Genomic DNA, 25,486 nt, shown 5'->3' with positions numbered 1-25,486 from the left:
CACTTCTTCAAAAATCAGTTCCATGGTGCCTCAAATTTCATCACCCAAAAATGGAGGCATCAAAAATTAGAGGCCAGCTTTGAAAATGTAGCTGCATGCTGCCCAGCGCCCCCTTCCAGATGGTTTGTACATAAGCTTGCCGCAGTACGCATACACCTTCTCAACTCGAAACGTCTGTATTGGCATTACATATTCTACAAGTCTTGCCAAAGTGTAAGTGACAGTAATAAGGCATATTGGTCAGGAGATAGTTTAATAGATCAGATCTCAGAGTAGCAGCCCTGTTAGTCTGTATTCGCAAAAAGAAAAGGAGGACTTGTGGCACCTCAGAGACTAACCAATTTATTAGCGCATAAGCTTTCGTGAGCTAGCTATCAGGTATCATACCAGCACAGGGTTTCGTATTAAATAAGCAGTGTGACAGGTAAGTCCTGTCTGGGATGGTTGGTGTGCTAAGAACCCAGCATGGGAAAATAAGGAGTGGAGGGAAAACAAGCAGCAGATAATCAGTGATTTTCAGTTTTCAAAGTGCCTTAACTCCAGTTGAGTGTTTGTTTGGTAGATGGCCTGGTCCTAATAACACTGGCCTCTAAATGGTCCAGGTAGGCTTTGAAATTAACATCTCAGTATGATAAATGGGTAGGCAGAGGTCAGATTGGTTGCTGACACTATTATTTACCTTTGAGTCTTGGAAGCTATTTATGTAACCGAAGAGTGTACACACTAGCAATTGGAAAAACACCAGAGGGGTTGGTTTTGCAAAACCTCCTCGGTCTGGGATTGATTTTGAAATAATTCGTCAGTCCAGTTTTGATTTTGCAAAATCAAAAACCAGGGTGGGGCGTGAATTCAGGCCAGATCATCATTGATGCAAAACCTTCACATTCATCCTTTGAGTTTTGTCCCACAGCCTAATTAGACTAGTATAATATGCAGCAAAACCCCAAAATCACAGGATCTCCAGTTCCTTGTGGCTCTGTTTTTTGGAGACCCTTGCAAATCTCTGAAACATGGTTATTGTCACAGTGTTTCTCTTCCCACACCCTCTGACTAACTCAGCAGGTGTGGAAAGAAAAAGGAAATGCAGCTTGAGCAGCACCTAGTGGGGAACGTTGGGTTATGCAAGAAAACCCACCCCAGGCTTTAATCTTCACTCAATCACCAGCTGCTCTCTGGAGAAGCATGAGTGAACATAGAAGAGAGACAGTTACAATCATCAGAGGTCACTGGGGATTATGGGAGGCATCCAGACAATTCAGAAGGGTTGTCACTGAAAAGTGGCCAGGGCACAAGACAATTGTGGAGGGACTTCTTCACTGGATCCCACATTCTCTCTTTCCTGGTGCTTTGAGTTTTTGCACGGTAAAGTAAATGACATTCCTCCTACTCCTTGCAGTAGAAAATGGAACCAACCTAGGCAGCCAGACATAGGATCTACTCCCACTTTTCCTGGGCACCACCAGCCCCCATCCCATCCCCTGGAAAGGTCAGCTCCCACAACCATTCTTGGACAGCCAAACATGCTGCCCACACCTTCCTCTCCTGACCAAACAAATATGTAATCAAATTCCCTCTTTACCCTAGCAGGCAGATCTGGATTAACCAATGTGCACTGACTTGCACAGGACCCCCATCTAAGGGGAGGTCACAACCATGGGGGACCCACCCACGCACAAAAGATCAAAAACAACTGAGGGCCAGGAAGGGGGCAGGGCATCACAGGAGGAGGGCCCCGTCTGCATGCTATGGCCAGCAAGGAACCAAGCCAGCCCCACCCCATGGGACAGGAGCTGCTGCAGGGTGAGTGCAGGGCGGGGTCACTCCCCAACTCTCTCCCCGGGCCTCCCACCCACCCACTCCCCAGGGCAGGGAAGGTGGGGCCCCCAATTGCCGTAGTGCACAGGACTGCAACATTCTTTAATCTGGCCCTGCTAGCAGGGAGTCTGAAGCAATTTGCTTGTCATCACTTGCTCAAGGCAATATCCAGGGCATAGATAGAGATGGGCCCATTAGGGACATAGGACTGGAAGAACCAAGACCAGTCCAATGCTACTGCAAGAAACCCCATCACACAATCCACTTCATAAATGTATCAAGAATCATTTTACAACTAGTTGGGTTTATTTCATCATTTCCTTGCACTCCCCCATTTGTCTCTCTGTCTCCATCTGTTATATCTTGTCTCATGCATTGATTGTAAGCTCTTTGGGGCAGGAACCGCTACAGCTTTTCCTGACCCCTTCACTGGGTACCAGGGACTCTTTTGCTAACTGCTGGCCTAGTTCCACACATGCAACATAATCTCTGGTCTGGACTTGTCCTTGCAAAGCTGCGAGGGTGCCATATGGGCCATTGACCCCTTTCTCTCGTGGATACGCACTTCGTGGCTGAGTCTGTGCCCCTCCTAGGCAGCTCCACAAACAAAAATCCACCCTGAAATTGCTCCTGACCCCACGTCTCCCACTGGCCAGCAGAGTGCTCCCATCGCCAGCCTGCTCGCCACGCTGGTTTCCAAGATGAGATGGAGGAAATCAGTCTCCTGCCACTAGGCCGGGCCCCGCCCCTTGGCCTGGCTCCGCTCGGCTAATCCCTTTTCATATGGCAGACTTTTTCCCATCTTGTCAGATTCACCACCGCCCCGTCCCCAGCCACGCCACCTCATTCTGCCTCTCTGGACAGTTTTGTGCCTTGACAAGAGGAGAAGGTTTCTGCTGGATCCAGACCCCTGCTCCAGAGCTGGGAGTTGGAGAAATCCTGGTGGGTTGCTGGTTTTTTTGCCGCTGTAAGATTTGGCCTTGGCCTGTCAGAGACACGCACACCTTGGGACCTGGTGTCCCGAATGGGGGCAGGCAGCCCGAGAGACATTCCCTGCTCCAGGGCTCTGTAACCATGGCAACCAGCAGAATGGTTACTCAGCCATCTGGGTTACCGTGGCAACATGAAAAGCCGCCTTCCACTTCAATCCCTGTGGCTCTTTAAGCCACAGAGCAGGCAATTTCCTTTTGCTTTCTGTGTTTGCCATACAGGGAGCATCTCCAAGTGCGCTAATCCTTCCCTCACAGAGCTGGGTGCCCTGTAATCCCTCCCTCGCTCCCAAATACACCCCCTGCATCTGAAGAAGTGAGGTTTTAACCCACAAAAGCTTATGCTCAAATAAATCTGCTACTCTTTAAGGTGCCACCAGACTCCTTGTCTTCCCTGCTCTTAGAGGCTTAAACCCAGCATGAAACCTCGAAAGCAGCAACGCCCCCAGCACTTGATTCATCAGCCCCTGAACCAGCTGAAAGAACAACAACTGCATTTCACATGCTGTGTCCTCAGAGCACTTTGGAAATACGAATGAGTCCTCACCCAGCCCTGTCCCTGCCAACGCCTCTTTAGAGATGGAGAAACCGAGGCACAGAGCGGGGACCTGACTAGCCAATAGTCACACAAGCAAGTCAGCAGCAGAGCTGAGAAAAGAACCCAGGAGATCGCAGCCCCAGGTTTGTGTGTCAGACCACACCCCTCTTGCGGGTCTAATCTCCAAGTCCCACCCAGTAATGCAATTGTTTCTAAAACTTAATCTTTATTAGTCAGGGAGACTAAACCCTCCATTACGCCACAGAGCAAATAGGGGAGGAGTAGAAGCAGAGGAAGGGTGCACTTGTGCCTACTCAGATTCCTCAAGTTTGAGTCTAGTGTACAGTAAATCTGCTCTCTCGTGAAAAGAAAAGGCAGACTTGTGGCACCTTAGAGACTAACAAATTTATTTGAGCATGAGCTTTTGTGAGCTACAGCTCACTGCATCGACTAACACGGCTGCTACTCTGAAAAATGCTCTCTAGTGGTAGTTCCAATTAGAGTGCTTAGCTCACAGAATGATTGTTGGACTACGCTACCCAGAATCCCTTACAGGAAGTTGGGTGTGCCTGCTTTTGCAGAGTGAAAAATAGAGCTGGGTGGATTTTGTTAAGAGGCAAACCTCATGGTTTCTGTGTTTCCTTGCAAAATGTTAATCACAGACATGAGTCTTCTCTTGTGCAGCTTTTACACTAAGCCAATTTTATTTATTTGCATCAACAACCCCTAGCAAAATGGCAGTTTTCACATCAAAACATGCAACCTTTTGGCATTTCAGCCTTCACTGGAAAGAAGTGCTGAAATCCCAAATTCTGAAAATGTTGAGGTGTATCCTCTTGGGTCCCAGTACAGCAAAGCACTTAAAGCACATGCTTAAAGTTAAGTTCATTGAGCTCAATGGGAGTACTCTTGCTTAAAGTTATGCATGTGCTTAAGTCAGTGGTCCCCAAACTGTTGGGCGTGCCCCCCTACAGAGGCACAGAGGAATGTCCAGGGGGCTGCAGCAGGGCGCAGGCCAGACCTCCGAGGGGGCTGGTAGGGAGCACCACCCAGCCCCGCTCCACTAGGGTTGCCAATTTCGGTGGACGTGTTCCTGGAGGTTTTATCACATGACATAATCTTTAAATCCTGGAGACTCCAGGACAATCCTGGAGGGTTGGCAGCCCTACTGCAGCCCCATCCCCAGTCCCAACCCCCAGCCATGGCTCTTGGCCCCCAGCGGCTGCTCCCAGCCCAGGGAGGCGCAGACTCATTCTGTTACTGCTAAGGGGACACCACTGGCTTAAGTGCTTTGCTGCACTGGGACCCAAAATAGGACCATGAAGTCTGAACGGAGCTAAGTGAATTTCACTCAGCTGTAATCTCTGAAGACTGTTTTCCTCTTAAGGAATCTTCCCCTAGAATCTGAGGTCCTTAATTTTTTTAAGAACCTTTCTGGTTCATCTTTGAAAGCACATGGGCCATGGCAGACAAATTATAACCCTAACTAAAAGCTTGCTTTACCTTAGTGCTTTAATCAGCGAGGGTAATTAACACTGTATTCCGGTATTGTGCACTGCTACTTTTATGGCTGTGCCTCCCACAGGGGCGGAGGTTTTAAATTCAGGAGCTTATGATGGCACGAGGCAGCTCTTCATGCATTGGTACTGACTTCCTTGCAGCTAAATCTCTGAACGGCTCGTGTGCCCGCCTTAGTAATGAAATAAGACAACCGTCCATGACAAGCAAAATAACAACCACCCTGACAGATTTTCATTTAAACCAGCTCCTCTGGCTGCTCACAGCAGAGACAAGAAATATCAGCTCTTCTCATATGAATTCTCTCCCTCCCTGCCTGTGGAAACCTGGCTCGCTCATCCCGCACTGCCACTCCCAGCAAGGAACAGGAAAGACCGTCTGTCCCTTTAGGACAGGCCGGATTTGCTGTTTGCCTCCCATTAGAAAGCAAGCTCTGATTTTAGAGGTGTATATGGAAGTAGACTTATAGACAACTGAATTAAAAACAGTCACAAGGAAATGAAAAAGCTTTGCTTACTAGCTGGCTTTTTTTAATTCCACCTTGGGCATCTTGCAGCTGTTCAAAAGCTGCCATCTCCCTAATGCTAGGCAGAATCTGCATCTCACCAACCAGCAAAGAATAATCAGGTTTATTCCCACATCCCTGGGGCTTGCATTAAACCGGCTTCTTTAATTTTTGTTAATTAAACAATTAATTTTGCTGTGGAAAGTGAGTGTATTGAAATGGCTTCGACCAAGCCACTCGGATAAAGATTAAAACTAAACTTCGGAATGACAAGGAAGTCCAAATGTCACTGTGAATGTGGATGAAACAAGGACCCTTGGAAAATGCCAGCAGTGTCTCTTGTGTATCTGCCCGACTGCTGCCCTTGTTTGTCTTTAGGATTGGTCTTCTCAATCCCAGCCCCACTCCCTGCACGTAGATATTGGGCTACATTCTGCTCTTGGGTTAGATTCACAAACGTACTTTGGTCATGCAATGCTTAGCACTGCAACTCCTAACTGCTAGGTGCTACTGCCACCTCGTGCAATCCTCATCCCAGAGTCAGAACATAAGAATGGCCATGCTGGGTCAGGCCTGTGGTCCATCTAAACCGGTATCCTGTCTCTGACAGTGGCCAGCGCCAGGTGCTTCAGAGGGAATGAACAGAACAGGGCAATTTATCGAGTAATCCATCCCCTCTCGTCCAGTCCCAGCTTCTGGCAGTTGGAGGTTTAGGGACACCTGGAGCATGGGGTTGCAACCCTGACCATCTTGGCTAGTAGCTGTTGATGGACCTGTCCTCCATGAACTTATCTAATTCTTTTTTGAACCCAGTTATACTTTTGGTCTCCACAACATCCCCTGGCAATGAGTTCCACAGGTTGACTGTGCATTGTGTGAAGAAGTATTTCCTTTTGTTTTAAACCTGCTGCCTATTAATTTTATCAGGTGACCACTAGCTCTTGTGTTATATAAAGGAGTAAAATATACTTCCCTATTCACTTTCTCCACACCATTCATGATTTTAGACCTCTTTCATATCCCCCCTCAGTTGTTTCTTTTGAACCTGAGCAGTCCCGATCTTTTTAATCTCTCCTTGTCTGGAAGCTGTTCCACACCCCCAATCATTTTTGTTGCTCTTCTCTGCACCTTTTCCAGTACTAATATATCTTTTTGAGATGGGGAGACCAGAACTGCACGCAGTATTCCAGGTATGAGTGTGCCATAGATATATATTTCGGCATTATGATATTTTCTGTCTCATTATCTATCGCTTTCCTAATGGTTCCTAACAGTCTGTTCACTTTTTTGACTGCTCCGCCACATTGAGCGGATGTTTTTAGGGAACTGTCCACAATGACTCCACAATCTCTTTCTTGAGTGGTAACCGCTAGTTTAGACCCTATCATTTTATAGGTCCCCAGGCTCCACATACAATGCATGGGGAGAGTTAGGCAACTAACAAAGCTATTCCCAGAAGCCAGCAAGCTGAACAGGGAGCCACCTAAGCTACCCAGGAAAGAAATGCAGAGGAAAGGGGCAAGACTCACAAAGGTACCTAACTCCCATTGACTCCTGACTGACAAGCCAGAGATAGCGCCTCTCCGACCAGTTGGGATTCTCAGCTGTGAACCCTCTTCCGGAGTCAGTTGCCTCAGCGAGGTCAGCCCTTTCTTGCAAGAGAGACCCCCCCAGCCCACTGCAGGGTGCTTGGGGCCAGCACCTGGGAGATGGGAGACACACATTAAAATCCCAACTCCGCCTGATTTAGAGCAGAGACTTGGACCTGGGTGAGCGTCCTAGCCACCAGGTTATTGGCTCTAATGGGGCAGTCTGTCCCAATCTCTCCTCTGGGAGCTGTTCCACTTTGTCTAAATAATTCCATATTTACTGGGTGAGAGAGTGACTGACTCTGTATCCCAGGGACCGGGGCACTCACCTGGGGGATGGGAGCCCTGGATTCAAACCCCTGCTCCAAATCCTACAGTGTCTCCAACACCCCAGGGGAGTGCTCAAAGCACTGAGCTAATGGGTATTCGGGGCCTGCCCCCACTGTCTTTTGTGCAAGGCTCACTCCTGAAGGCGTGCGCTGAGCCCCAATCAGGCCCTGCCACTGACATAGGTTAGGGAAGAACGCCTAGTTTGAGAATGCTCCTGCGGGGGCTTCCAGCAGTTTGTTAACTGTGGGGCAGAGTCAGGACTTGGGCAGTTTTGTTCCCTCCTACCAGTGGAAAATTAGGCACGGGGGGACTTCAGGCAGCAGCTGAGCAGTGGCTTTGAGACTGTCAGTAGTGCCTAAGAGTTGGACTTCGGCACCCAACGAGGCAGTTAGGCCCTAAATATATTCATGACTCTAGCCCCCCAGTTAGTCCAGTGTAAATCCAGAGCTATTCCCAGGCAGTCAGTCTCTGGAGTTACTCCACACTGATACCAGCAAACCTGACATCAGAATATGGCCCACGGGCTGAGCAAGTCCAAACAGGTTTAGGATCAAAGGGTCTTTTCAATTCAAAGTGGAGCATTCGCTGCCATGAGCATGAGAACACGCCAAGCCACTGAAACAAGACAGAGCAGCCTCGGCCTCAGGAGCTAATTGTAAAGGACGTTAGGCTCTAAACCTGTCTCATCTGGAGAACCCACAAGAAGCCACTCCCAGCCACACCTCCACAGATAGGTACCAGAATCCTTTGTTCTACTTCCCGCTCTGTGTGGGCGCTAAGGTTTACAAGCCATTCATGTGACCAGATGCTGCCACGTGAGCTCCTGAAAGCTCATCACCTTCAGTGGAATGTCAAGGTGCCCAGCACCACCCAGGAAGCCCGACAGCACCTGAGCAAAAACGCTTCAAAGGAAGAGCGGAGAAGAGGAATGGGAACAGATTCACCCACGCACCTCAAGTGCTGTGGACAGCCCTGAGACCTATCGGCTGAGAACTGCCGCACTCGAGGCTCCTGTCAAGCCTTTAAACAATAATCATGCCCTCCCTCCACCCGGAAAGACATTTACAAAAATGTGACTAACAAGCAGTAAACAAAGTGACACAAAGTCTGTGGTTTGCTTGGCACAGAAGCAGTTTCCACCCCTAAGATTGTCTCCTAGCATCTCCTGCCCATTGCCCAGTCCCCTACCCACCAAAGCAGGTTGTCATTTTGTTGTGTTTCAGCTCACTGGGGCAGCGACTGTCCTTTTTATTTCACAGATCCATAGATTGTAAGGTCAGAATGGACCATTATGATCACCCCCTTGTCTGACCTCCCACCTAGCACAGGCTTGAGAATTTCACCCAGTGATTCCTTCTGCCAGCCCAATACTCTGTGGATGAACTAGAGTGTATCTTTTAGAAAGACATCCTGTCTCTTTGCAGAGTCTTCAAGTGACAGAGGATCCATCTCATCCCCGTAAAGTACCATGCACAGCGACTGCACTAGAGACAGTACATAATAATCATACTCTGTGCAGCTACAGCATCTGCTATCTGAGTGCTCTATGAATAAGGATGAATTAAACATCATGGCGCCCAACATGAGCTGGGGCCATATTAAGATCCTCCTTTTACAGACAGGTTAACAGCACAGAGCTAAAGTGACATGCTCAAAGACACAGCAAGTCTGTACTAACAGCTGGGAAGAGAACCTGACTGCTGGTCCTTTGCTGTTGGAGCCCTGTGACACACCTTGCTTCATTAACAGAGGCATCTGGTGTGGAGAGTGAGCCATGCCCTGAGTGCTGCCCTGACACTGGGTTGGCTGATGGACTGCTCTTTGTAATCCGTTCTCTGCTCCCTGCAGCATGGAGAACAGAGCGACAGTTCCAAGGCCCAGATTGTTTCCGGAGTTGGCCTCCGTGCTCCCTAACAGAGAACGGGACAAGGGAGCAGGGCGGAGATGGGGAAGGCAATGGAAGAGAGGAGAAGAAAAGAGAGCAAGGAGGAGGAGAGGTAAACACAGAAGGCAAGAGGACACAAGTAGCAAGTAGTTGTGTTGTCCCTGAACCCAGAAAGTCTTTTGGCCCAGACACTCATTCACGCCCCACTGATATCACCTGTGAAAGCCACAGAATCCAGTATTTGATCCAGGACAATTCTGCCTTCATCTTGTGACCCACCACGGCTGTAATACACCCCCACTGTGCTCTCTTGGGTGGCTCAGGGTGTACTTATCCCATTGGCGATGAATACAAGCTGCTGTTGGCAGACTGAAGGACTGGAATCCATACAATTGCAGGGGGAGAGTTATGTATTTCAGGGAGCTGATTCAACACCCCCTCCTCAAATGACTAACCCAGGGATCCTAGTCATTGTGGGGGGCGGATAGGGACAGAGCCGCATCCTGGCACCAGTAATCTTGTGAAATGAGAATGGGCTTTGTTAACGACAGGCAGCTGTCTTTGTAGTAATTTGGTATTAGCTCCACCCTGATTGTACCAAGAGGTGCTCACTCTCACTGAAATAGCTACAAAAAAATTCCCTCTGATATCTGTCCTGGGTCATGGCCCCGAGTGTGGATGGAAACCCAGGTGTCTGACACCATTCCAAACTGGCACCCATCCCAGGAAGATGTGGAGGTCACATCTCCTCATGCTTTGGTGCAGCCTCCAGCAAAGATCCCAATAAATAATGTAAAAACCCAAATCAATATTTCAACACATTTTCAAATCCAGTGACATGAAACTGCTTCTGACTCTTTCTTCCCTGCTGAGTGCGGTCTAGCTGCAACTCAAAAGTTATTTTTAATGTGAAATCTGCATAAAAGCAGATTATATGACATTCTCTTTCCTTTAATCACGGGCTAGATCTACCCAGCATGACGACAGACCCCGGCATCACAGAATGGAAGGAAAGATCAGAGCAAAGTCACAGCTGGGGAAATAGCATTTCTCATCTCTTCAGCTGGGACCCAAATGAGGGCAACCCTCAACTCCACTGTGAATGGCAGGCACTCATCATCTTGCAGGAGGGATCAGCACTCTGCAGGACCAGATTTTTATTTCACATTGTAGGGAAGCAGATCAGGAACACAGCGCTAGGCAGAATCCAATCCTGAGCAGTGCTGTGTCCACTCAATTGTGGCTGCTCAGCGCCCCCCAGAATCAGGGCCACACTTTGCATCCGTTCCTCCAGCCATTTTCATATTCCAGCCTCCAAGGCCCAGTGTTTCTAGGACAGGGCTTTCCCACACCCCTGCCACTTGATTTTACCTCCCGTCCCAGGAATTATCATTTTAAGTGGCCGGTTCCTCCTGTCCAGGGACTTCCAGGCACCTCAACAGCATTTGCGAACAAAACGACAAACTCACACCATGAAGCAGCCTTCCAAGTGGGGCTGGGGGATTTCCTGATTGGCAGGCTGCATCTCCCTCCCCAGAACAGAGATGGATTAACTCTTTCTGTTCCCCAGGGGCTGTTGAGTATCATTATTTATTATTCGTATTACAGTAACACCACGTGCAGCTGGCCGAAACTAGGAATTTTCATTTGGCAGGAAAATTTGAAACCTGATATTTCCCATCCAATGGAAATGTGCTTTTTTGTTTCCTTTTTTTCATTTTTGGAAATTTTCCTTTAGAAAAAAATTCAAAATTTCATTTCAAGATAAAATGTTCCTTTCAAAACAAAATTTCACATTTTTTCCCACGGGAAATTTTGTCTAAATCAATAAACAAAAATCTTCCAATCAGATCTACTGAGGAGCCCCAGTCATGGACCAGAGCCGGATTGTACTAGGCGCTGTACAGACACAGATCAGAGATGGTTTCTGCTCCAAAGTGTCCACCATCTAAGGCTGACATTAAAGCATGGCTCTATCCTAGACCCCACTTTGCCTTACAGGGGGACAAGGTTGGCAAGAGCCAAATGGAAGGATTTTATTTTAACTTGGGGGTATTTTAGACCCTTCCTCACTGGATGTGAGGAATAAGCTCCACCCCTTGTTAATGACATCAAAGAGGGAGTCCCCTAGGGTTTCCTCATGGCAGCTGCTGTTTTCAGCAATCAGCAGCAGACCCTTAAGGCCAACCTGTGACACACACACACCTCGAGGCCCCCCTCCTGCTCCTCCCCATCCCCAAGAGATAGGTAGGGCAGGTGGGTGGGACGGACTCACTTTCCCAGCTGGGGGAGAAAGGACTGGGTGGTGGAGGGTGGGGCTCATCAGACATAGACCAAAATGACTTGTGACTTTTGGAGCCCAACCTGAGACACCTGCAAGGGGCCTGGTTTTCAGGGAAAGGGGCTCAGCACTTTCTTCAAAGCAAGCCCCTTCAAGGTGTCTCGATTTGGTGCTCCAGAATCACCAATCACTTGGGACAATCTCAGTCCTACTTTCCATTTTCTCTCCCCTTCCAAGAGCAGATCAAAGGACCATCCAGCAGGGAGGGGAGAACCTGCCAGCGGAGGGGGGTGGAGGAGACCAAAGGCTCTGGCAGCTGTTTCTTTTTTTCCCCAGGCAATGAAACCATCCCCCTCACCATACAGCTTGGGGGGAAGGGGTTGTTTACCCCCCAGCACCACACCCCGGCAGGCAGATAGCTGCAAAAGGCCAAGCCGTACTGCTGCTGTAGGGCTAACTTCCCCAGCAGCTGAGCTGCCTCCCTCCTGCTGCTGCCGTGAGAAAACACTAGGGGGCTCCCTCTCAAACGTCAGCAGCAGCGGGGCAGGGACTTAACCCTCAGACCAGGAGTGGAGTAGGGTCCCCCACAAACGCCCTAAAAACAAAATGTAAAAGTTACCCCCATATTGGGCCATCCCTGACCCTAACGCTTTGTATTTTTTATAAGTGAAGGTCCAGGGAGAAGCAGACATATCAGATCCTTTCCCCGGCCTGCTCGAACCCCCTGCAGGATACAGGACAGGGGTGCAGAATTAGGGCCAGAAATTCAGGCATCTGCACAAATGTAGTGGACAGTGTCTGGGTGACATGAGATCAGCCCATAGGCTGCACTGCACATTGTGCCCAGTGCCGTGTGAGCGGCCAGTGGGCTCCATCGGATGCAATGTCTGGTGACCAGAGACCGGCCCACAGGCCCGAGGGGACACAGTGTCCCAGGGATGTGAAAGCAGCCAGAGGATCACAGCAAAAGCCACGACTGAATCAAACTGGAATGAAATCAGAAACCTTCTGAACCACAAATCCCTTCTTGGGGTCAGGGCATGGACTTTAGGGGACCTCTTCCACCAGGGATCCATTCAGCCCTTTATTTGCTTATTTAATCATTTGGACTCAAACCAAGAGAAATGCTCCTGGTGCCCTGCCACCAATTAAACATATGGTCAAAAGGATACAAACAAAACAGGAACAAACCCTGCCCATAGAGAACCAGCCAGCAGGAGAACCACTGCATGCCCACCCTCTGACTGCCAGCTGTCTAGGCCCCTGCCCACACTGATGGGTGGGTAGTTGCCACCACTGCCCCCAAGGATGCCCCCTGAGCCACTACAAATGTTTTGATTCCTCCAATCCCCTTGCAAATGGCTCAGTTTGAACACCATCAACTGTGCATTTCATTTCACATCCACTTTCCAGGGACACCCAGCTCCATGTGACCCGGCAGACCAAGTAATTGTCATGAAACCATGATGCTGCATCTCAGAGGCTGGGTCTTTGAGTCATGGAGGAGGCTGGCTCAAATACTCAGGTTTTAAATGGCCATGCAAGCCCAGCTCATGGGAGATGGAGCAGACCTGTGCAAATCAGGAATCTCCCTTGAATGAAGGGATGGGTGGCCACCTTGTCCCAAGAAACAGCATTTTTTCCTCCATACCCCCCTGTTCATTTAATTTCACCACCGGACTCATGGCCCAGGGCTGAAGGAGAGAGTGAAAGGGCTCTTCCAATCAGTGGGGGCATTGAAGGACCATCATCATCTCCTAGCATCTCTGCGGTAGAGTGTTTGAGCACTCTACCAGCCACAGAACTGAGGCTGTGTCTACACGGGCAAACAATGGGATACATGATTCCCTACTGGAGATGCCCCACCAGCGGCAGAAATGGTGGAAGATAGAGGGTAGACGGGGGCACATGCAGGCTCAGGTACTGAATTATCTAAACTGGCTTTGTAGTGAAAATACTCGAGCCTCAGGTACTAAACATCTTCCACCACTGACACCACCCCACAGTGGTAAAGACGCCTATGGCCTGTCTACAGTCTGGCTTCCACTGCTGGTGGAACTGCACAGACGGTGAATGACAGGGTCCCGTTTCTTCCAGAGCACAGAAGGCTTGAGAGACCTCAGGCCACCTCTGAACATGGGCCTCTTGTATCACCCTACACCCACTGACGGCAGCTAGGTTTCACTCCCTTTCGTTCAAATGAGGGGGCCAGTCCAGTGCTCTGGTGGCACCACAAACCTGAATCTGGGTCCCTCATTCCCAGGGCTTGCAGGAGGCTTGGAGCGCTACAGAGAAGCACAATGAGTCCTATGGGAGTGGGGCACTTGGGATGGCTCTTAGGCAGCCGTTCTGGGCTGACGCAAGGAGCAGCATGGATGAGCTCTAAAAGAAGGCATATCTGACCTTCCATGGAAGGATGGTGGCCTCATGACGAGATTCAGGGGACAGTTATAAAGGGAACAATAGAGACATGGCTTTAATTCCTAGGTACTCCATGTTTCCTTACCAGCTACTCTGACAACGGCTCTCTCTGCTGGGTCCAGCACTGAATCCTGGCTCTTCCGCTTCTTCTGCTCATGCAGGGGTAAATTCCAGGGTAAGGTGTCGCCCGGGGGGCAAGGAGACAGACTTCCCGACCTCTCGCTTCTGTAGGACCTCTCACTTCGGCACGACCTCTCGCTCCGGCATGACCTCTCGCTGAGGGTCTCTTCGTCGGAGGAAGACATGGCCCACACGAGAGGGATCAGCTACTCTTCAAGGACAGCAATCTGTGGGTGGATAAAACAACACATGAAGTTCAGCTCCATGGGAAGATACTAGCAACCTTCTCTTGATGTCCCAAGCAGTCCTACCAATACGTGGCCACTGGGTGGCTCAGGGGGTTGGCACTGCAATGGGCATCCTTTCCGGTCCAAGCCACCTGTTCCAGTTTGACACAGGCAGGTAATGAGTGCTGAGCACTTAACGACCTAACGGCTGTTCAGCGCCTATGGGAAATTAGCTGGCGTGGGCCCCCACTCAGGGTCCCCGTGGAAATGGCATGCATGTTGGCAGTCTCAGCAGAAACGAGCAAAGGCTGAACTAGGCCTGGAGACCTTGAGAGATGTCACTCCAGGGCAGGCTTAAGGCAGGATGATGCGAGTATAAGCTTACGCTGCTATTGCATGTAATGTGTCTGTTCCGGGCATGAACAGCCCTTCAACCTTCCTCAGCTCTCAGGACACCACCAAAAACCCTACCAGCACAGAGCTGCCCCAAGCCAGGCAGGAGGGTAACAGCGTGAGGGCCCTCACACCAACGTCCAGACAACGCCAGCTGGAACGGCAGCTTCCTCAAAGCAGACACCTGTCAAGAACAGCCAGAATTCCAGCAGCGTGAGCTTCCTCACAGCAGTGCCAACTACAGTCTGCCACAGTGTGACCTGCCTCACAGCAGGGCCCTGCAGTGCTAAGCAGAACAATCACCGTGGGAGTGTACTCAGAACAGTGCCCTGTAAGGGCCAGCTACGATTCCTGGCCTATGAACTGCCCCCCAGAATTTTGTGAGCTTCCTCACAACAGTGCCCTGTCAGTACCGTGTAGCTCTCCCGGCCTATGAACCTCCCCCTAGAAGCTGTGAGCTTCCTCACAGCAGTGGCATGTCGGTGCTAACCAGAACAGCAGCCTCGTGATCTTTCTCACAGCAGTGCCCTACACACCATTGCCTCAGTTTGCCATTTTCTGTTACACGATGACTTCAATCCAGGGCTCTGCATAGGAAGTACAACATCATCATCTTGTCTTGGCCCCCAAAATATAAGCTGGTACCATCGGAGCTCTATGCACCTTGCTCAGTTCAACAAAGCAAACTCAGATTTAAAAAAAAAAAATCTGACAAGAAGAAGGTTTAAAATCTAAACTACTAAGAAATATCCATTGTCCCCGATCTTCCCCAAAGTGGAAGCAGCTGTAAAAATCCACTTTATTAAACATTATAGGAACAAATTGGTAGCGGCTTCCTATCCTAAGTGGCGAGTGAGTCTGTGCAATGTACATTCAGAGAGCAAATAGGCACTTTGCCATAAGACATATTTTAAACAACTCACATTTCATTCTCTAGAACCACGGGGAAAGAAACGTGCCTGATTCCTAAAATCTGTAATGGAGGAGACGCTGTCTCTCTGGAGGACAGTATTAGCCCTAGCAGTTGTATGTAATCAGCGAAACAGGAACAAAGAGAACAAAAATCCAGAGAAATAAATAATGTCATGAGTCATTCACCTCCCAATGATAAGCAAAAATTTTGTTTTTGCTGTTTATCCTCTACAATATGGACCTGCCCATGTATGTACTGTCCGCCTGCATCTGCCATGCTAAGAGAAATAGAGGGAAAATGTCTCTTCTCCCCATTTGCTTGGGAACACACCCACATCAGGGGCAGCCAGGAATAAGGACTGAAAGCCCTGTTTGCATAGCAGGGGAAGGAGGCTGCTCTTCTGGGCGGAGAGGACGAGGCGGTAGCGGGGGTTACCAGTGGAATAGCGGGGCGATCATTAACTGGATTTGTTCCGGCAATCCAGCAGGTGCCAGGAGGGGAGCAATGTGCATGGCTCGCAATGGGTTGGGTGCATACCACGGGAAGATCGGGCCAGGGGCCAGGCTGCTTCTGCGGAAAGCCCCCTCCCCACCCATCCCCAATCCACCCCGCCACTCCCCCCCATTCCCCAACCCACCCCCCCCGACTCCCCACCCATTCCCCAATCCACCCCCCCCCCACTCCCCAGCCTCGTCAGCGGCACATTATCGACGGCAAAACCATCGACCTGCGGGTCCCCCGCGGCAAAGGAGAGAGCCCCGCAAACGCCGCTCCCCGCCGGCACGGGGCGGGGCCGCCAGAGGTGCCCCCGGGCTCCGAGGATCTGCCATGAACCCAGCCGAGGAGAGGAGCCCGCCCGCATCCCCCCCGCTCGCCGGACTTACCCCCGCGCCCGGCGGCGGCCTCCCGGGCCAGCGCCCCGCTCCGCGCCCGGCCCCTGGGGCGCTCACCCGGCCGTGGCTGGCTCCGGGGCGCTGCCAAGGCAGGATGGAGAAAATAAATCCCCCCAAAGAATAGGAGCATCCGAGCGTGTGCAGCCCATCGCCGCTCCCAGCCCCGCTCCGCGCTCCGAGCGCAGACACCTCCCCCTGCTCTGCCCGCCCCTCCCGGGAGCCAATGCCCGGAGCGGGGGCTCCCCGCACCCCCGGCCCCGGAGCCTGGCACGCAGCGGGGGGCTCCCCGCACCCCCGGCCCGGGAGCCTGGCACGCAGCGGGGGGCTCCCCGCACCCCCGGCCCCGGAGCCTGGCACGCAGAGGGGGGCTCCCCGCACCCCCGGCCCCGGAGCCTGGCACGCAGCGGGGGGCTCCCCGCACCCCCGACCCCGGAGCCTGGCACGCAGTTGGGGCTCCCCGCACCCCGGCCCGGGAGCCTGGCACGCAGTTGGGGCTCCCCGCACCCCCGGCCCCGGAGCCTGGCACGCAGCGGGGGGCTCCCCGCACCCCCGGCCCGGGAGCCTGGCACGCAGCGGGGGGCTCCCCGCACCCCCGGCCCCGGAGCCTGGCACGCAGAGGGGGGCTCCCCGCACCCCCGGCCCCGGAGCCTGGCACGCAGCGGGGGGCTCCCCGCACCCCCGGCCCCGGAGCCTGGCACGCAGCGGGGGGCTCCCCGCACCCCGGCCCGGGAGCCTGGCACGCAGCGGGGGGCTCCCCGCACCCCCGGCCCCGGAGCCTGGCACGCAGCGGGGGGCTCCCCGCACCCCCGGCCCCAGAGCCTGGCACGCAGCGGGGGGCTCCCCGCACCCCCGGCCCCGGAGCCTGGCACGCAGCGGGGGGCTCCCCGCACCCCCGGCCCCGGAGCCTGGCACGGAGCCAGGGGTTCCCCGCACCCCGGCCTAGGAGCCTGGCACGCAGCGGGGGGCTCCCCGCACCCCCAGCCCCGGAGCCTGGCACGGAGCCGGGGGTTCCCCGCACCCCGGCCTGGGAGCCTGGCACTCAGCGGGGGGCTCCCCGCACCGCCGGGTTCCCCGCACCGCTGGCCCTGGAACCTGGCACGCAGCGGGGGGCTCCCCGCACCCCCGGCCCGGGAGCCTGGCACGCAGCGGGGGGCTCCCCGCACCCCCGGCCCCAGAGCCTGGCACGCAGCAGGGGGTTCCCCACACCCCGGCCCGGGAGCCTGGCACGCAGCGGGGGGCTCCCCACACCCCCGGCCCCGGAGCCTGGCACGCAGCGGGGGGCTCCCCGCACCCCCGGCCCTGGAGACTGGCACAGAGCCGGGGGTTCCCCGCACCCCGGCCTGGGAGCCTGGCACGCAGCGGGGGGCTCCCCGCACCGCCGGGTTCCCCGCACCGCCGGCCCTGGAGCCTGGCACGCAGCGGGGGGCTCCCCGCAGCCCTGGCCCGGGAGCCTGGCACGCAGCGGGGGGCTCCCCGCACCGCCGGCCCGGGAGCCTGGCACGGAGCCGGGGGCTCCCCGGGCACGGAGCACTCCCTACAGTACCTAGGGGCTGGCTGTCCCTCATGTTTTCCTGGGACCCCTGCAGATCCAGTGCCCTGAAAGGGGCTCCACACAACCCAAAATGAGGGGGGGCTTCACCTCTCCTTTGGCTCTTTGTAGGGCGCTAGAGAAGCGGGGAAAGGGGGTGTCAGCCTGGTGGAGAAGGATGGGATCCGCTTCGCTCCTGTGTCCATGGGGCAGGCAGAGTCCGAACCCACCGCGGGCAGGGGAATAACGCACGCCTCTGCCTCCTCCCCCGAGAGTCAGGCAGTCTGGGTTATGGGCAGAAACTGGAGCTGCCCCCAGGGCATGCTGCCCCCTGCTCTGTTCCCCTTCCCCGTCCCTCCCAGCATGTACCAGCACCCTCACCCTATTCATCCACCTCCACCCACCTTCCCCCCATTCATCCGCCTTCATCCACCTCCACCCACCGTCCCCCCATTCATCCACCTTCCCCGCATTCATCCACCTCCACCCACCATCCTCCCACCCCATTCATCCACTTCCACCCACCATCCCCGCATTCATCCCTCATCCCCTCATTCATCCCCTCACCATCACGCTCCTGCATTCATCCACCTCTGCCCACCACCCCATAGAGTGCCTCAATATAAATCCATAGTACGGCCACATCTTGAATACTGCCTGCAGATGTGGTCGCCTCACCTCACAAAAGATATGTTGGAATTAGAAAAGGTTCAGAAAAGGGCAACAAAAATGATGAGGGGTGTGGAACAGCTGCCATATGAGGAGAGATTAAAAAGACTGGAACTGTACAGTTTGGAAAAATGACGACTAAGGGGGAATATGAGTGAGGTCTATAAAATCATGACTGGGGTGGAGAAAGTAAATCAGGAAGTGTAATTTACTCCTTCTCATGACACAAGAACTAGGGGTCACCAAATTATATGAATAGGCATCAGGTTTAACACAAACAAAAGGAAGTATTTCTTCACATAACGCACAGTCAACTTGTGGAACTCCTTGCCAGAGGATGTTGTGCAGGCCAAGACTATAACAGGATTAAAAAAAAACTAGATAAGTTCATTGAGGATAGGCCCAACAATGGCTATTAGCCAGGCTGGGCAGGGATGGTGTCCCTAGCCTCTGTTTGCCAGAAGCTGGGAATGGGCGACAGGGGATGGATCACTTGATGATTCCCTGTTCTGTTCATTCTCTCTGAAGTACCTGGCATTGGCTGGTCAGAAGACAGGATACTGGGCTAGATGGACCTTTGGTCTGACCCAGTATGGGTGTTCTTATGTTCTTATTCATCCACATTCACCCACCATCGCCCCACCCCATTCATCCATCTCCATCCACCATCCCCCAATTCATTCACCCACCATCGCCCCATTCATCCACCTTGCAGACCCCTGTGGATCAGTGAGAGGCTAGCAAGCATCATCACCATGCTGGTCCCAGGCCTCTGCTGCAGCTCTGTGTCCTTATCAGCTCTGGGCCTGGGGCCTGGCAGTGTGGCTCAGCTGGAGCTATGCTACCAGGCCTTCCTTGGCTGCAGTTACCCCAAGGCCCCTCTTTAAAGAAGGATCCCCGCTGCGGAGTGGGCTTGGTGGGAAAGGCAACAGACCCACAGCATTGTCTCTTTATGGGTAAGCTCATCTGGGTGCAAGGGCGGACAATGTGTGACCCCTCACCGGCCTGCCTATTCCTCCCCCAGCCTGTCCACTGTTTGTCTTTTCCATCAGTGCAGATCCCTGGACAAGCGAGGAGGTTTTCGTGAGGGCCGGGGGGTGGGGGAAGATGGGGACATGAGGCAGCCGAGTCCCTACAGCGGAGGGGAGAGCCGTGCGAAGAGGGTCCCCTCCACACATCCTCCTAGTTTTAGTCAATAAGAGGACTGATGTTTGGTTTATATATCCATTGTTCATCATTCCAAACCACCCTCCTCCTCCTTTAAAGTCTCATCGCACATGGTCCAGCCGGACCCACCCACCCTGTCTCTCTCTAGCCCCAGCCCCGCCGTTCCAGCTGTCTCTGTCTCAGCATGCAGTGCCACCACTCCCAGCATGAGAGCCTTCTCCTGGGCAGTTCCTGTCCTCTTGTTATTCCTCTGCCTCGTCTATTTTCACATCTCATCTGAAAATGGCCCTTTTCTCCTCCTGTGCTATATAATTCATTACCTGTCTCTATCTGGGGAATACAGTGAAAGATGCTGTACAGAATAAAGCAATGGTGTATGAGTATGGATGACCTGGGGAAAGGAACATGCCATAAAAGTGACACATTTTCTTGCAGATATTTAACTGGAGGCTGATGGGAAGAGGGAGGGAGCAGTCAGCACAGAGGAGAGGAAGCAAAATCATCAGATCCAAATATAGCTACTGAAGATATATAAAGTCGGAGAAAATTATATTAGCCCCGTGTATGGGACTGCTGAAGCTACACATACAATATTACATGACTTAGCACTTACCTTCCAAAATCTGAGAACCTGGCTTTCTCCCTGAGCCACAGTGGCTGTTGAAATCAGGTAGGTGCTCAAGTTAACTGTCCCTCTATTCAATATTGAATGCCAGGGAGTTGAGGGCAGTGTTTGTACAGCACCTTGCACAATGGAGCCCTGGTCCTGTTGCAGTCTTCGGGCACTACAGTGAAACAAACAAATAATAATAACAACAAAGGGTGTTCTCAGGAGAGGGCCCTTGACCCTGGGATTCATTACTGTTACGGGCTAGGGACTCAAGTTTGTTAACCTCCAGTGGCGTAAGACCCCCTCCCTTTTCCCAGACATTGGCCTCGGAAGCAGGGCTGCTGCCTCTGTATTGGGAGGCCTGTCGTTTCCCTTTGTTTCTCCTGCAAACAACATCTGGTAAAGATCCGCCTGTGCCCCGCGATGGGCGAACAAGGACAGTACAGGACACTAACGAGCACGGGGATGTTATAAAAAAGCTCCAGGGAGGTCACGTGCTCAGGCTTATGGAGTGGGATGATACATGTGCCACATCAGCACCCAGCATCCCCTATAACTAGAGACAGTGGGGGTGGGGGGGTTGGGTCAGCGTACAGCAGGTGGTATTCTCATGTCTTAGCCACCTCACTGAAGAAAGCTAGACTTCCAAAGAATCAGATTTTCCACAGGGATTTCAAAGATGCCAATAGGCAGGTGTTAGGATTTACAAAAGCACCTGAGTGCTCCAGGCACCGCATTTCCTTTGCACTTTTGTAAAACCCATGAGGTGCCTTTGTAACACCAGCTCCAGGTCTTTCATCTGATTTTATTTTTGCTATATTCTTTGGGAGGTGCTCAGACACCACAGGGCTGGGTGCCGTTATCAGACAGCGTTTTTATTTTCCTGCTCAGCTCTGTTCATTTTCTTACCTCATCCTCGGCTGCCCCATCTGTCGGTCTGTTTTGTCTGCCTGTCTCATCCAGTCTCACACTGAGACTGCAAGCTGCCTGGGGCAGGGAGTGTCTTCGTTGTTATTTGTCTTTACAGCACCTAGCACAATGGGTTCCTGAGTATGACTGTAATACAAATATTAATAACTATAATAAGATAGATAGGTAGATAATTTGATCTCTCTTTAGAGCAGCTGGGCCTAGTCTGGCTTTCACCCTTTCCAGACTACGGTACTCCTTTCTGGAGTCTGATTTGTCTTGCGTACCCCCAAGCTTCACCTTACTTAAAAATTACGTGCTTACAAAATCAGACATAATAATACAAAAGTGTCACAGCACACTGTCACTGAAAAATTGCTTGCTTTCAAATTTTTACTATATAATTTTAAAATAAATCAAATGGAATATAAATATTGTACTTACATTTCAGTATATAGTATATAGAACAGTATAAACAAGTCATTGTCTGCATGAAATTTTAGTTTGTACTGACTTTGCTAATGCTTTTTACATAGCCTGTTGTAAAACTAGACAAATATCTAGATGAGGTGATGTACCCCCAGGGGTACACATACCCCTGGTTGAGAACCAGTGGATAAAGCACTAGACTGGAAATCAGGAGACCTGGGTTCTGTTCCAGACTGCCACTGAGGAATATAGAAAGGAACGTAAAGTATAATTAGTCAGGCCAAAAAAATTTTGAAGAGCAATTAGCAAAAAACCCAAAAACTAACAGCGAAAATGCTTAAATACATTAAAAGCAAGAAGACTGCCAAACAATCAACGGGAAAAGGAGCACTCAAGGAAGACAAGGCCATTGCGGAGAAGCTAAATGAATTCTTTGCACTGGTCTTCACTGAGGAGGATGTGACAGAGATTCCCCACACCTGGGCCATTCTTTTTAGGTGACAAATCTGAGGAACTGTCTCAGATTGAGGGGTCAATAGATGAGGCTTTGGAGCAAATTGAGAAATTAAAGAGTAATAAGTCTCCAGGACCAGATGGTATTCAACCAAGAGTTCAGAAGGAACTCACATATGAAACTGCAGAACTAGTAACTGTGGTATGTAACCTATCACTTAAATCAGCCTCTGTACCAGAAGACAAGAGGATAGCTAATGTAATGCGGCCTTTTTAAAAGGCACCAGAGGTGATCCTGGCAATCAGAGTCCAGTAAGCTCAACTTCAGTACCAGGCAAATTTATAGAAACTATAGTAAAGAACAGAATTATCAGACACATAGACAAATGCAATTTGTTGTGGAAGAGTAAAGATAGCTTTTGTAAAGGAAAATCATGTCTCACCCCTCTGTTAGAATTCTTTGAGGGGGTCAACAAACGTGGACAAGGGTGAACCAGTGGATATAGTGTACTTGGACTTTTAGAGAGCCTTAGACAAGGTCCCTAACCAAAGGCTCTCAAGCAAAATAAGCAGTTAATGGACATGGATCAGTCACTGATTAAAAGACAGGTTAGGAATAAACGGTTAGTTTTCACAATGGAGAGAGGTGAATAGCGGGGTCTCCCAAGGATCTGACCGGGATTCCAGGGCTATTCAATATGTGATGCTAGCAGACCAGGTGCCAGCAGATGCCGAAGATCTGGGGCCTCAACTGAACACTGACAAATGCAGAGCTGGAAACCAGTCTGGCTCACCTGTTTGTTAGTGCTGGTCAAATAGGTGTTAGATTGATAAGAATGTGTTTAATGTTGAGACTTTATGAAATGCTTGTAAGTTGCTGTATGCATTAATCTCACTTATAATACCTGCATGGGTGGTGGGTATAATAGGCCAGGGAAGGCTAAGCCTTCCCTTGATCAGCTGCCCCCGACAGACACCTGGTCCACGGTGGCCCTGCCCCTTCCCCGAGGCCCCCACCCACTGCTGGCAGAATGAGGCGGCTCGGCCGGGCACTGGGACAGAGTGGGAGGGGGTCGCCGGCTCTGACTGGCGCTCAGGCAGGGGAAGCTCAGCCTGGTGCTCGGGTGGGGGGTGGGAGGGAGCAGCTCGGTGTGGCACCGGGGCTGGCCTGGCCTAGCGCTCAGACGGGGTGGGGGGAGCAGCTTGGCCCGGCGCTGGGGGGGCTGGTACAGGGTGGCTGGGGTGGGCGAGCTGGGGCTCCTCTGGTCATGGGGAGGGGGCCTCAGGGCTCCTCCTGGTATGGGGGGGTGGGTTTCAGGAATCCAGCATGCAGGGGTGGGGCCTCGGGCAGAAGGGGCGGGGCCTGTGGGCTAGCCTTCCCAAAGTTGGGGTTCACTCGCCACCCATGAATACCTGTATCCATGTTATAAGGCAGTATTTAAGTGTTTTCTCTGTAATTGTGAAAGTGTTTGCTCTGAAACTGTAACCCGCCCCAGTTAGGAGAGAAGCATTACCAAGTGTGAAATACTAGTTTGCCACAGCAAGTGTTATCTCCTGCCCAACAAAAGGATCATAGACACCCGAAAAGCCATTGTGGAACATCAAAAGACTTTGTTGATTGCTCCCCCGGCACCTATGAAGAGGAGAGGTGCAGGTGGACTTGTCCCATCAGCTTGAACTCTAGGGGAAGGGAATAAAAATCCTTGACAGGAAGAAACTTGGTCTTTATGCTGCTTGGAGTTTGGGAGGGCAAGATTTCTAAGCATAAGTAAAAGTTCCCTGGTGCTTGGCCTGGGTTAGCCCTAAAGGCCATATAGAGTTTGTTTATTATAGAAGTTTCTACCACCTTTTGGAACCTATGACTAACTCACTTGTGTGTGTCTGTTTACCTGCTTTAACCTTGTAAATAACTAAAGATTTATTTGCAAAAAGAAAAGGAGTACTTGTGGCACCTTAGAGACTAACCAATTTATTTGAGCATGAGCAACCAAGAAAAGGAAATAAGAGAGTTAATTTGTTATAAGATCGGCTACAAGTGTTGTCTTTGGTGTAGGTTCTAAAGCGCAATTGACCTGGGGTAAGTGACTGGTCCTTTGGGAGTTGGAGTAACTTGACTATTATTGTGATTTTTGGTGCAAGGGACCATGTATCCCAAAGGCAAACATACCTGGGTGGAGAGATAGATCCGAGTACCCAAAGAGACTGTCTGTGACACCATGTTAAGGCTGTGATAGTACCTGAGGAGTTCACACTTGACATTTGGTTGGTGAATTCTAAATATAGAACTCACAATCAATTTGGGGTGTGGGTCCTGCTTCTTCACAGTCTGTCCTGAAGTTGGTACTCACACTCCTGAGCCACTCCAGACAGCTTGACACAACATCGTCACAAATCTGGAAAAGGGGGTAAACAGTGAGGTGGCAAAGTTTGCAGATGATACAAAAGTGTTCAAGATAGTTAAGTCCAAAGGTAACTGCAAAGAGTTACAAAGGGAATTCACAAAACTTGGTGAATGGGCAACAAAACAGCAGATGAAATTCAGTGTTGATAAATGTAAAGTAATGCACATTGGAAAACATAATCCCAACTATACATACAAAATGATGGAGTCTAAATTAGCTGTTACCACTCAAGAAAGAGATCTCAGAATCATTGTGGATAGTTCCCTAAAAGCATCCACTCAATGTGCAGCAGCAGTCAAAAAAGCTAATAGAGTGTTAGAAACCATTAGGAAAGGGACAGATAATAAGACAGTAAATATCGCAGTGCCGCTATATAAATCCATGCTATGCCCACACCTTGAATACTGCATGCTGTTCTGGTTGCCCCATCTCAAAAAGATATATTAGAATTGGAAAAAGTACATTTGCATTGGTCAACGTTCAGCTGAGGCCTCGGGGCGTTGGCATGAGCTGGCACCTTGGAAAAAGGACAGAGAAGGGCAACAAAAATTATGAGGGGGCTGGAACAGAGTCCACAGGAGGAGAGATTTTAAAAAATGGAACTGTTCAGTTTGGAAAGGAGACGACTGAGAGAGGTTATGGTAGAAGCCTATAAAGTCATGAATGGTGTGGAGAAAATTAATAGAATTCTTACCTCCATCCTAGGTGGCTTGTCAGACTTAATTCACAAATGTCTGTAGAGCCCTTTGAGACACTCGGCTGGCAGGATCATTACTAAGTAATACTGCAGCCAACTGCAAGTGACGTGGTAAGGAAATGACAAATTCGGTGTCTGTGCAGAACTCCAGGGGTCACACACTCTTAGCTGGTGCAAATCAGCCTAGCCCTGTGGAGTTCAATAG

General features: G+C 51.2%; 1 protein-coding gene across 1 annotated transcript in view; it reads right to left on the bottom strand.

Moving 5' to 3' along the window:
* MACF1 (microtubule actin crosslinking factor 1) overlaps window positions 1-14,176 on the bottom strand; it is a gene marked incomplete at its 5' end in the record, with an annotated part of 251,969 nt that extends 237,793 nt beyond the window's left edge. The window contains one exon of the mRNA XM_084652581.1: window positions 13,957-14,176. Within this exon, the coding sequence (XP_084508707.1) occupies window positions 13,957-14,176 (220 nt within the window). The remainder of the gene's footprint in view (window positions 1-13,956) is intronic.
* Window positions 14,177-25,486: the final 11,310 nt, after the last annotated feature.

The sequence above is a fragment of the Lepidochelys olivacea genome, assembly GCF_965140295.1.
Source record: "Lepidochelys olivacea isolate rLepOli2 genome assembly, chromosome: 19".
Classification (NCBI taxonomy): Eukaryota; Metazoa; Chordata; order Testudines; family Cheloniidae; genus Lepidochelys; species Lepidochelys olivacea.
Note: the sequence above shows the minus strand (reverse complement) of the source record. Positions and strands in the feature narration are given on the sequence as shown.